The sequence below is a fragment of the Somniosus microcephalus genome, chromosome 7 (genome assembly GCF_052327205.1).
Source record: "Somniosus microcephalus isolate GS21.2 chromosome 7, FLI_Smic_1.0, whole genome shotgun sequence".
Taxonomy (NCBI): Eukaryota; Metazoa; Chordata; class Chondrichthyes; order Squaliformes; family Somniosidae; genus Somniosus; species Somniosus microcephalus.
In genome coordinates, this window is record NC_140993.1 from 123,772,513 (window position 1) to 123,786,116 (window position 13,604).

The following is a 13,604-nucleotide window of genomic DNA, read 5'->3' on the forward strand; positions in this document are numbered from 1 at the left end:
ATCTGATGAGGCTCTGGGGGAGTAACAGGCAAGGGTAGCCTTGAGAGACCGTCTGTGATGCCGTGCAAGTCTGATTTGCGATATTTGATGTCGTATGTGTGTCCTGACAACAGTAAAGCCCACCTTTGCATCCTGCTTGCAGCAAGAGACGGAATTCCGGTGTGGGGCCCGAAGATTGAAGTCAATGGACAGTGGTCCATCAGGAGTGTGAACCTTCTCCCAAACAGGTACTGATGAAATTTTTGAATTCCAAAAACGATTCCCAAGGCCCCGTGCTCAATCTGTGCATAGTTGCTCTCGGCCTTGTTCAAGGTGCGTGATGCGAAGGCGATAGGTTTCTCTTCACCAGAAGGCATGATGTGGGATATGACTGCGTGGGATTTGACTGCTCCCACACCATATGGTGATGCATCACATGCTAGCTGCACGGGTAGCTTTGGGTCGAAGTGTGTCAGGACCTCCGATTTCAGCAATGCTTTCTTTGCTTGGGCGAAAGCTTCATTGCACAGTTCAGTCCATTTCCATGTTTTGCCTTGACATAGCAACTGATGTAATGGCTTCAGCAATGTTGCTAAGTCTGGAATAAACTTCCCATAGTAGTTAAGTAGCCCCAGAAATGAACGTAACTGGCTCACATTCTGGGGTGCTGGGGCCTCCACGATCGCCTTGACCTTTGACGGCGCCTTATGTAGGCCAGTAGCGTCAATCACATGCCCCAGGTACTCAACTGAAGACTGAAAGAATTCACATTTGTCCTTACGAACTCTGAGTCCGTACTCTTTCAGTCGTTGCAGTGTGGTTTCAGTCATTGTAGTGTGGCATCCAAGTTCAGAAGATGATCCTCCTCATTTGTCCCAGTGAAAAGGATGTTGCCCAGATAGCACTGGACTCCTGGCAGTCCACTCAAAATCTGATCCATTGCCCTTTGGAATAGAGCAGGGGCCGACGTAATTCCAAACGGAAGGCGGCAGTACCTGTATAGCCCCTTGTGTGTCACAATTGTCAGCAGCTCCTTTGATTTGTCTTCGACATGCATTTGTAGATAAGCCTGGCATATGTCTATTTTGCTGAACTTTTGCCCTCCGGCCAGGCCCGTAAAAAGATCATCAATGAGGGGACGAGGGTACTGTTCCGCAGACAGCACCGGGTTAATAGTCACTTTAAAATCCCCGCAGATTCGAACAGATCCATCCTTTTTCAGGACAGGAACAATGGGTGTGGCCCATTTGCTCATGCTCATGGGCTCCAGGACTCCATTCTCAACTAAGGCCTCCAAGTTAGCCTCAACTTTTGGCCTAATTGCATAGGGTACAGGTTGGGCTTTGTGAAACTTCGGCTTGCTGTCAGGTTTAATGTCCAGTCTCACGCTGATCTTTTTCATGCTCCCAAGTTCCCCATTGAAGAGGATGTTTGTTTAACACTGCAATCAGACCTGACTCCCCTTTTGACATCAAGCGGACTGTAGGCCAGTCCCGCGTGATTTTCTCTAGCCACGCACGTCCCAGTAGCGATGGGTAATTTCCCTTTACCACATATAGTGGCAGTTTCGCAGTCTGTCCGTTCAATTTAACTGTCACCTCAATGGCGCCTCTCATGGCCACAGGTTCGCTGGTATTCGTCTTTAGTACAATGTTTGTTGGCTGAAGGGTAAGATGCTTTAGCATTTTGTTGTAGACAGTGTCTGAAACAAGGGACACAGCCGCGCCTGTGTCCACCTCCATTCGCACTGATTGTCCCTCCACCAGTGGTGATACCCAGTAGCCATTTGAACCACCTGCAACCATCAGTATGTGCACCTCTTCCTCCTCAGAGGTGTCGCTCCCCTCTGTTTTGCTTGTTCCATCATACTGCACTGAATGAACACTCTTTTTCCTCTCTTGTCCAAATACAGACATTTTGCTTTCATGCTTCCCAGCTCTGTCTGTTCTTTTTTTACCTCTACAGGCGCGTTCAATGTGACCCTTTTTGCCACAATTTCGGCATTCCAGCTCCATACACCAGCAGTCATTAGCGTGATGGCCCGTTTTCCCACAACGGTAACATATGCCGTTCCGCACACCTTTAGGCTCAGACGACACCTTGTGAATTCTCCCTGTTGAACTCAACTGGTGAGCCTCCTTTTCCGCCATCTCCATGGAGACACTAACTTCAATGGCCTTTTCAAGAGTAAGGTTGTCCTCAGTAAGAAGGCGCTTCTGTGTGGCTGCATTTTGCAGACCACACACGAGTCTGTCTCTAATGGTGTCCTTCAGCACCTCCTTAAACTCGCAGTGTTCTGACAACCTTTTTAAAGCAGCAATAAACATCATCATTGATTCCCCCTCCTCTTGATTCCGTTTGTGAAATCTAAATCTCTCAGCAATAACCAGAGGTTTTGGTGAAAAATGTGCTCCAAGAATTTCCACTAGTTGCTTATGTGTTTTAGTTCCTGGCTTATCTGGCTGCACGAGGCTGCGAAGTAAATTGAATGTCTTCGGCCCCATTCCACTCAAAAAGGTAGGCACGACTTTTTCGTTTGCCACCGCATTCGCCAATACAAAATAGTCAAAACGTTCCGTATATGCGCTCCATTGCTCCACATTTTCATCAAAATCACCGATGTTTCCTAATATAGTAGCCATCTCACGTTTCAAATTAAAATTTCTGTTTACTCACTGCCGTAACGTTAATGTGATCCTGCAATCTCTGTTCTGAGTGTTTTGTAGTCGAAAACAAGAAAGTTCCCACAACGCAGATTGTAGGGGTTGCAAAATTTCCCCTATTTCCCTGAAGATTGAAAATATTGGTCCACATTGTGGACGAAGAATTGGGTGATGTGACTTGTCTACAATGTTTTAAAATGTGCCTAGAACCGCAAAAGACTGTTCTGAGATGGAAAGAACGTGGACAACACAGGAGTCGTGGAGCTCTGTGGAAAATATTCGCACATCCTGAGACAGTACTTTTATTAATAAAATCGTTCCCTGGAGTTTGGGCAATCACAAACGGTTTTAAAATGGCCACAGAAAGCTTGGCCAAAAAGACAAAGCAGCAAAACAGCTCGCAGCGAGTTGCCTGTGTGAAAAAGTGGGATGATACAGGGGCTGTGAGTCAGACCTGCCAATCAAAGGGCGTTTCCCTCTCAGCACTTGAAGTTGTTTATTGACTTAAGCAATTGCCCACTTGAGAATTGACTGCAGGACAATTGATTTGTAACTGCTATGTTTACACAGCAATTCAAGGCACTCACAGTCAATGAGACATTGAAACCATGGAACCGGATCTTGAATGGGAACCGTTTAAGCATTGAATGTGTTTAAATCACCCATCATTCTGGAAAATAGAGCAGTTGAATTTCCCTTTTGTTTTAGCCCAGGTGGGCTCCGGATGTGGGCGGGAACATTTCGGCCCCACAATGCAGACACACTAACCCAGTCCAGCCACTTTGAGTTAGCCAATCACAGCTTTTCTCTTGTGAATTGGAACTTTTTGGGCGCAAATTTTCCAGACAGGCAAACAGCAGGGGGGGGGCTCACAAGGTATATATGATAGCTCCTGAGAAGCTATCACTCTCTCTTTACTTCCTGGGACCACAGGTGAGCCTCTCCCTCTCTCTCTCACTTCGCTGGACCCCAGGTGAGCAGAGTTTCTGACTCCTCAGCAAAGCAACCTAGTAAGGAGTTGGGGGATGGTAATTAAGGGGATATTGCTAAGATTGTTTAATTAACATTGTAGTCACTTACCCCTCATTTTTACCGTCTGCATTCCCCCATTTAAGCAATTTTACTGTAATTACTGTGTTTGTGTGGTATAGTTTGATATTTGATTATAGTTTCTTGTAGTTAATAAAACTTGATTTTTCTCTCATCCAAACCACGTATCCGTTTTAATATCATTAATTATAAGTCCTGCAGTCAGAACTGGAAGGTGGGGTAGCGATTCGAAACCGCTGTTTTAAAATTGGTTTATTTGGAATTGGTCAGAGTGCAGGCAAAGGCTGCAGACCAGGTGAATTACCTTAAACCAGTTAAAAGAGGCCCCCCCTACAGATTCATCCGATCCTCGTCGCCACTTGTTTTGTCGGTACCTTTCTACCTAGACACAATTTAGGACTCAGAACTCAGAGATTCAAACATGAAGTGCTTTATTGTGGAAGGAAAGGAAGTTCTGGAAAGTTCCAAACAAAGAAAGCTAAACTTACCCAAGAGAACACCCAACCATTTATTTGCTGTGACAGCGCCACCACAGGTGGGAGGAGAACACACAATACATAACAACAACAGTATCATTTTTGCATGATAGACATTGTGCACAATGTAAAATGACAGTAAAATGTTCAAAAGCATGGTATTAGGGAATGGTTTGCGACTTATTGATGCTTTATTGACATTCACCTAATCATTGCATGAATGAACATCCAGAATAATTTGAACTTTGAATTTGAATTGAGATTCCCTGAAATCCAGGGTTTTAAACAGAATTTTTTCAAGGAAAATAAAAGCCTCCATTAAACTGACATACACAGGACCACCAGGGAACTCAGATGCATAGCCTATTGGACTGCTAGAAAGAAAAATCATATGCCATTATAATCACCCGTTAATTTGGACATATATCAACGTGCACTTCAGGAAAGCTCAGATACATACCCACTAGACATCAGGAGAACTTGGCCATATACACAACAAGCCATCAGAGAGATGGAGATTTACTGACTAGACATCAACAAACATGGACATTTACCCACTAAACATCAGAGAACATGGATATATACCTAATAAAACTCAAAACAACTGGAATACATAATCAACAGACAATTAGAGAACATGAAAACATACCAGCTAGAACATAAGAGAACTGGGGCACATATCCAACCAGGCCTCCAGAGAATGCATAAAATAATTTATAAGCCAATCTAAATAATTCCATAGCAATGATTAGTGCTATGGAACAAAAGAATATAAAATAACAATTTTGTACTATAGCACTAAGTGGAACGTTTATTGCAGAGCTAGCAATCCTCATAGCAACTTTGGTAAAATCAACTCCAGAGTTGATTAATCTCAATAAGCCATATACTGTAGTATGCATTACAGTATCTGGATGAATGAATATGCATGTGTTAAAACATACGATTCAAGCCTTCAAATCAGTTTCACTTTTATGATAATTCTGATTTACACTGAAAGAGTTTTGTGACCTCTTCACTTTGAATCCAACAAGACAACAGTTATGTATTGCCTTCAATATAAAAAAAAACAAGGCATTTCAAAATTGGATGCAGAGTCAGGAAGAAAGAAATTAGATAGGGTGACAGGAGTTTTATTTAAAGTAAAGGGAGTGGTCAGGAAATGGAGAGGTTCAAGGAAAGAGTTCCAAACTGTAGGCCCAAGGCATCTGATGGCTCTACTACTAAAGGTGGAGCAAAGGGAGGGGGAATGCATAGAAGGCCAGAATCAGGGGAACAAAATGTTCAGGAAGAGATTACAAAGATACAACTGGAGGAGGTGGAAAATATAAGGTGGGCTCATGCCATGGAAGAATTTCTAGATGAGGACAAGGATTTTCAATTGAATATATTGGGGGATGGGAAGCCAATGTAGATCACTGAAGATGTCATTGATGGGTACTGGGATTTAGTGTAGTTGCAGTTTATGGAGGGTGGAGGAATGGGAGACTATAAAGAAGTTTTATAGACTAATCCTTCCTTGATCCAATCTCAAATCAGGTGGGATAATAACTGAAAATCGGACAAAATTGGGTGGTAAGGCCTCCCACTACGTTTCTGCTCTGAGCTAAATTTTCCTCCACCCACCTCTGCTGGGACCACTGTGGTTGCCTCTTCTCCAACAATTGCATGTAAATGCTGATGAAGGGGTGAGGCCTGGATTTCTGGTGGATTTTCCTGCTGTCCGCCCTTCTTACTGTTGTTCCCCAGGACTTCCTGGAGAAAGGAGATTATAGGCTAAAGGTAACAGCAGAAATGACCCTAAATTCTGTAAATAGAGGGATAGGGCTCAGTAGAAACATCCTCTCCCTTCAATTCAGCAACCGCCTTTTATTTTTGTAGGCCTCAGTCTTAACCAAGGCCCACAAAACTGGTAGATATTTTCATCTTTGGGACTTGTTTGCCCTTTTATAGAATCAATAGAATCATACTGAGCAGAATGAGGCCATTAGGCCTATCGTGCCTGTGGAGGCTCTTTGAAAGAGCTATCGAATTAACCCCTCTCCTGCTCTTTCCTGTATCGCCCTGCAAATTTTTCCTTTTCAAGTATCTATACAATTCCCTTTTGAAAGTTACTATTAAATCTGCTTCCACCACCCTTTCATTCGAGATCATAACAACTTACTGCATAAAAACATTTCTCCTTATCCCCCCTCTAGTTCTTTTGCCAATTATCTTTAATCTGTGTCCTCTGCTTACTGACCCTCCTACCAGTGGAAACAGTTTCTTCTTATTTACTCTATCAAAACCCCTCACTACCTTTTGCAGTGCTGCCACAGTGTCCCCACTGCATTACTGTCTGATTTCCTTCTTTGGCCCAGGCTACCACCCACTTGGCAGTGGAAATACAATCTAAAGCCTGCCTTGCATGGCCAGAGACTTCCTGATCTAGGAAAATGGGTCAGGATTGTGGCAGGGTCAGAGAGGTGGACGGAGGTCCCATCCTCTCACTAGCCCACTTCTAGAGGAATATCTAACCGATCATGTCTGAATTTGACAAGGGCATGGTTAAAAGTTTCAGTGCCAGAGAGGCTGAGACAGTAGTAGAGGAGGGAGATGCTGCACAGGTATGTGGTCTTGGTGATTAATACAATGTGGACTTTAAAGCTCAACTCAGAGTTGAACAGGATGTCAAGAATGGCCTGGTTCAGTCTGAGAGATCAGCCAGGGAGGTGAATGGAGTCAGTGGCAAGGGAGCACAGTTTGTTATGGGAGCCAAACATGGTTTTCCCAGTGTTGAGCTGGAGAAAGTTGTGACTTGCCCAAGACTTGATATCTGACAACACAGAAGCAGTCAAGGGGCAGAAAGAAGTAGTGAGAAAGTAGAGCTGGGTATCATCAGTGTATATGTGAAAGCTGATCTTGAGTCTGCGCATGATGTCACCAAGGGGCAGCATATAATTCGGAAGAGATGAGAGCCGAGGATAGATCTTTGGAAGATGCCAGAGAAGCAGTTGCTGGAGATGCACTGGATCCTTTGAATAGGCAGCAACGGAACCATGCAAAGGCAGCATTATGGAGCTGGAAAACAAGAGAGGAGTGGAAGGAGTTTGATAAATGTTGTGGAAAAGTTGAGGATGAGGAAGAGGGATAATACACCATGGTTACAGTCATAGAGCATGTCATTTGGGACTTTGGCGAGGGTTGTTTTGAAGCAGTGTGGAGCTGGTCTGGTGGGATTTGAACTGGGTGTTTTGGGAGAGATGGTCACGGAGCTGGGAAGTAACAACACATGTGAGGAGCTCAGGGGGGAAAGAAGGAAAAAACAAGCCAAAATATGTTGCTGACTTTGGTATTATATCCTTTAATTTACCATGCTGTGGTAGCAAATACATCTTTTCAGATGTGTTAATGTAGACTTATGGGGGGAGAAATTCGGTATCACCCCTTTTTGAGGCGCAAATATCGGCCGGGCGCAAAGTTTAGTGCCCGGCGCAAATTATCGCCGCCGACTACAAAATTCGCCTCTATCACCCCGGAGGTGATTGGAGCGCTAAAACAGGCGCTACACAACTCTTTTAAGGTGCTAAGCCCGAGGTGTGAGGCGCTACCTCAGAGGGCGGGCGCAGGCCAGTTCTTAAAGGGGAGGGTCGATCTTGCTTTGCAGCCGCACCCTGCTCACTGGAGCCTTGAATTTCAGCCTGGACAGACCTGTGGTGAAATCTTCCAGCCAAGGACTATGGAGAGGGCCAGGGAGCGAGCACAGCGCTTCAGCGAGCGTGCCTTGGAGGCTCTGGTTGGCGTGGTGGAGCGCAGATGATCTCTACTGTACCCAGAGAGTGGCAGGAGGCCTTTGCCAAGCGAATACAGAAAAGCGTGGAGGGAGGTGGCTCACAGAGTGACCTCAAGCAGCATGGTGCCTAGGACCCCTGTGCAATGCAGGAAAAAGTTCAACGACCTCACTCGGGTCGTCAGGCTGAGTGCCTTTTTTCAAAACCTCTTCATCCCACCATCTCCACCTCACTTTATGGCCAGAGGGTCTTGAAAGCTCCAATGCCCAGCCCTCATCCAACACCTATGGCCCTTTCATGAAACACACACGCACATTCCACACTTTGCATACAGTAAGGGCTAATCGGCCATGGGAGGCATTTCAGGCAAGATCATGGCTGCATATTTACTCAGACGCCGTCCTTTTTCTTGTAGGCCAAGCTGGCTCATAATAGGAGACAGCAGCAATGGACCAGTGGAGGGCGGCCTCACCTTCAAGCCCTCAGCGATCTTGAGCAGCGCGTCCACAGGATTGTGGCAAGCCGGATGCTTGGTTCCGTCACCACTGGAGACGCCGACCCTGTTCTGGACAGCAATGGTAAGTTCATCACCTTTTTGTCCTCTCTCCTTCCACTTGTTCCTCACAACAGCAGCCTTTGACACTTTCAATCCAAATCAGTACATCGCTGCACTAATGCCTCCCTTGCTGCCACCCTGTCCTCACGCTAAAGCCACTCTTGTACCTCCCTGCATTCAGATGGTGATTCACCAGATGAGGAGACGGGCCCTCAAGCTGCCATTGGGAGTGAAGCTGAAGGCGAGGAGGAAGAGGAAGCCAGACCATCAGCGCAACCCTCTGCTGAGGCAGCCCATGCCCATGCTGGGGACACGCCTTCCCTGGAGGGGAGCGGGGGGGAATGGTCTGATGAGGGTGAAGCTCCAAGACCCAGCGGGCTGCAGCAACGCGAGGGGGTTAGGGAAGCTCGTGGGCCTTCTCCCCGGACGGAGAGTATGGCCTCGAGTCCTGCTGCACTGGACGCAGAGGAGGAGCGGGTCCTCGCTGAAATGAGCGGTCAGGCGGAGCAAAGGCACACTGAGCTCATGGCTACAGTGGCAAGGTTGCCCGAATCCATTGAATCACTGGCAAGGAGTGTGGAGCACTTCACTGTAGCACAGGCGGCTGCCACGCAAATGCTAAGTGCTGCAATGCAGTCAATGGCTGGTCTCATGTAGACGCAGATTGAGGCCATGCGAACACTAACTGCTGCCACCCTCGCTGGATCGAGCAGATTTCCCCGGGGCTCTCACCGCGCCGCAGCAGGCCAGCAATCTGTGCTCCAGCAGATTGCTCTGCATGCTGAAGTGCTGCCCCGTGGGAGTGCCAGTGTGTCGGTCGAGCAGCGAGTTGCTGTCCTCTCTCAAGATGACAGCATTCCTGCTGCCAACACTATCACTTCTCCACTGCAGTTGCCACCACCTGTAAGACAGACTGCTGCCGCCCATGCAGAGTTGGAGCAGTCAGCAGCCGGGCCCTCCAGGCCCAGAGCTGGTCCAGGCCGTCCCTCAAGGGCATCTGCAGTCTCAGTTTCTGACACTCAGCAGCCTTCCCCCAGCCTTGCTGCAGCCACTGGGGTCCCATTACAGAGGAGCTGCAGGGTGGGAAGGGGGCAATTTCGCAAGGGAAGCAGATCACCCTCGAAGGGCAAAAAGTAGGAGGTGTGGCAAAATGTATTTCATTGTTTTATTGAAGGCCGAGGGTCGTGGTCAAATTTTTGTTACTGTTTTGGACATTGTCTCCAGGTTGTGAGAGCCAGTTATGTGAATGACTGCTTTTTTTTGTGTTTCTTTCTATTACTTTGTCATGCGGAAATGAGACATAGTTTGGGAAATAAAGAAGTGTCTGTATTCAAAATGTGCATGTTTGGTCTTTGCACTCATTGTTGCCTTGACCAGCTTAGGGGTTGCATGATGGTTTCATTCAGGGTGTTTGAATGGCAGAAGCCATTCCCTCAGAGGGGGCCTAGAAGCGACTTGCTATGAGCCTTTGACGGACGGCCCTTCCACTTTGTGACTCCCTCCTGCCTTGGTGCTGCTGATGATCATCCTCCTCATCCTCCTCCTCCTCCTCCTCCTCTGCTGGTGCTCCAATGTCTGGTGGCATTGGCTGGGTCCTGAGGATTGCCAGGTTATGCAGCATGTAGCACACAACAGCGAAGTGGGAGACTCGCTCAGGCGAGTACTGCAAGGCTCCTCCAGAATGGTCCAGACAGCGGAACCATTGCTTGAGCACGCCGATTGTGTGCTCAACGATGTTCCTGGTAGCTTGATAGCTCTCATTGTATCGTAGCTCAGCAGGGGTGCTGGGCGAACGGAGCGGGGTCATCAGCCAGGTGCACAGAGGATATTCCTTGTCCCTGAGAAGCCAACCTCCTGGGTGAAGCGGTGCCTGGAAAAGTTCTGCCACAGAAGTCTGGAGCAGGATGAAGGCATCGTGGCTGCTGCCTGGAAAGTGGGCATTGACAGCGAGTATCAGCTGTCTGTGGTCACAGACCAACTGGACGTTTAAGGAATGGAAGCCTTTTTGGTTGCGGAAATCCTTGGCATTCTCTTGCGCCGCCCACAAAGCCACATGGGTGCAGTCAATGGTGCCCTGCACCATGGGGAAGCCCGCTATCCTAGCAAAGCCCATTGCGCATTCTTGCTGCTTGTCCGGGGTCATGGGGAAAGAGATGTACTCTCGTCTCCTTTTAAAGAGGGCATTTGTGACCTGACGGATGCAGCAATGCACCGCGAACTGGGAGATATTAGCGATGTCCCCAGTAGTGGATTGAAAGGAGCTGGTGGCATAAAAGTTGAGAGCCACTGTTATCTTCACTGCCACCGACAGAGACGTCCTGCTCCTCATTTGAGGCTGCAGAACTGGCTGAAGCAGGTGGCAGAGCTCATTGACCACCTCCTTGCTGAATCGCAGCCTTCGCAAACACTGCTCCTCAGACATGTTAATGTAGGAGAACTGTTGGCAAAAAACCCTGGGAGGGTAAGTTCTCCTGTATCGACGCCTGTTGGCCCTCCTCTGTCTGGCCATGATTGCCACTCTCTCTCTGCGTCTCTGTGCCCTCTGAATGTGATGGAGAAGGACGATGTTCCCATCCATTGCAGCCCCCATAGTATCTGGGCAATCAAATTTATGATGGTCAAAAAGCAAAGTACCTGCAAAGTTATGGTCAGAAGCCAAAACTATACAGACAGCGTTGACTCAATGCAGAAGTCTCTCTTTCTCTCTCTGCAAATCTCTCTCTCTCTCTCTCAGAATGAGTGGTGCAAAAATGGCTACCACACAAAAGCCAGGAAGAGGCCCCCTTTAAATAGCACCCCCCCCAGCCCCACAGCGACTGGGAAGCGTTCCAGTCAACCTGTCATTGGTAGCGCCAGGTGGGCGCCACTGAATTTCCGGTCCGGGGCGCCCCAAGGGTGTTGCACTCTCAAATGACGTCAAGATCTGCGTGCGCAGGAGATCGGGCGGTATTGTTTAGTGCCGCCGCAAAATGTCCGCTCAATTTCGCAAGAGGTGTAGGTATCGCCGCGCCCGGGTGCTAGTTGGTTTGCGCCCCACTTAGCGCCCTCTTAAGGCACTAACGGTTGGCGCTACCAACTGAATTTTTCCCCCATGGATTGATATATGGGATACAGATCTCAATTTTTCAATCAGTTCCTTCACAAATGCTAAACATTTACCAATAGCAAATGTTATTGATCTTAAACATGTTAAGAATATTTGTGACACATCAATAATAGCAAAATATTCAGTTTATTATAGGGGTGCTTTATTAATGCCTCCTGAATAGTGGTCCAGTGACACAGCTTGTTAGAGTTCCAACATTCTCAACCATGGACTGTATCATTGCCACTACCCATGATTCTCAAAGGGGGCACCAGCACAGTATCCAAGCAAAAGGTTTGAGGTAGTGTAATGTGGAACCAAAGGAGCAATCTATGTTCTTTGACACTACCTCACGACCCTTGCTTAGATACTCCATCAGCACAACTGTTGCAAAATGCAAGTGTTGTCAATACTGGGAGTAATAGGGTACAGCTTTACATCTGCAACTCTTCACACAGCAACCTCCTAGCTTAAAGTCTGTTGACAGAATGAGACACTGATCAGAAATCAGATGAAAGCTGTCATGAGGTCACCTCTGTGCGACTCTTGGTCATCTTCTAATGGCCAGATCAAATGTAGCATTGGCAGAGATTTGGGTGGAAGTCATCCAGCCACCATCTTAGCCAGTGAGTATGTGGCATGGGGAAATCTAAAGACATTTAAAGCAAAATACCTTGGAAAAAAAAGGGAACATTTATTTGGAATATGTCACATGATGTAGGTCATAGATGTTAATTAATTGCAATTAAATATACCTTTGATCCTCATTACAGTTAGTTATTAAATTGTTGGTCACCAAAGATATTGCAAAATTCAGTTTCATGTATTTCATGAGACATACACATTAAAAACACTAGTATAATATCCATCTGCAAACCCAATACATTTTATCATATTTTCAGGCTTCTTGTGGCTTTGAAGGATAGTAAAGCATTTTTAATTGGCTTTGACAAATATAAAATTGTTCAAATAATATGATACAGTGACAGAAAGTGTATACTCCTTCTGACTGTGTTCTGCTGCACAGAATTCTTGTGCACAGCTGCATCTCTCCGGTTTTCTTGCATAGTGTATAAAGTGAGGTATATAAGTTATGCTGAGTAATCACTCACAGTGTGTTCAGGTTTTTCTGCTTCTTAAAGGCTCCTGGTTGGATTTCTCTGATCCTGTTAAATCTCAGGTCCCTGCAAGATAATTGGTAAGATTCAGACATTCATCATAGAAAGTGATATTTTTCTGGGGCCACATCGTGAAGCAAATTGATTTTAAGCTGCTAGATACAGCTGCAACACAATGGAGCCACTTTCTCTCAGTGGAATTCCTATTAACACCTGGTTCTGGACATTCTGATTGGGAAAAATGCCTGGTTCATATTACCGCAGTGCACAACACACACTTCCAGTAGGATGGGGGGGGGGGGTGCAGGCAAAATGCTGTTGTGAGATCTCCCGCATCTGCTTTCTCCTTTTACGCCATGTTTATGGCAAAAGAAATAACACTCATGTAACTGAATGTCCAGGGTTGCCAGGTGAGTAAAATTAAAGAGCCACAAAGAAACTTCTATTTCCTATATTAAGGCCTTTTTGGACTATTTCTCTAATAGGAATTTTTAACTGTATTGCTTTACAAAAGGGTCAGCCAGGGCATTTGACAGTTATTTTCAGGGTGCAGGGGTCCCGGCCCTCCCCCTCCCAGACAGCCATTGTACCACCGTAACTTGGGCAGGCAGGTCCTCTAGATGCGCCCCAAGTACCATGAGTGCTGGCATTTCCATTCAAATTAAAGGACCTCCCCTTACTCCAGCAACCTTGGGAGGAATCAACGGCGAATGCATCCCTGCGCTTACACCGGGACGCACTTCTCCATGGAGTTACAACCCCATAGTCTACTGCTTAAGTGCAGCTGTGTGTCCTTTTAAGAATATGCCCAGGTCAGTTACAGCTATTACAGAGGTTAGTGAGCCCCGCAGGATTTTGGGCCTGTTAAGATTAATTGTTGGAAAATCCGCCAGAGCTTGCTGACCTT

At 46.6% G+C, this 13,604-nt stretch overlaps 1 protein-coding gene across 1 annotated transcript in view; it reads right to left on the reverse strand.

The window, feature by feature from the left end:
• The window catches only part of LOC147114870 (peroxidasin homolog), a 1,146,739-nt gene that overhangs the window by 787,372 nt on the left and 345,763 nt on the right, over positions 1–13,604 (reverse strand). The window contains exon 2 of the mRNA XM_085992898.1: positions 12,692–12,763. Coding sequence (XP_085849024.1) covers positions 12,692–12,763 — 72 coding nt within the window. The remainder of the gene's footprint in view (positions 1–12,691; positions 12,764–13,604) is intronic.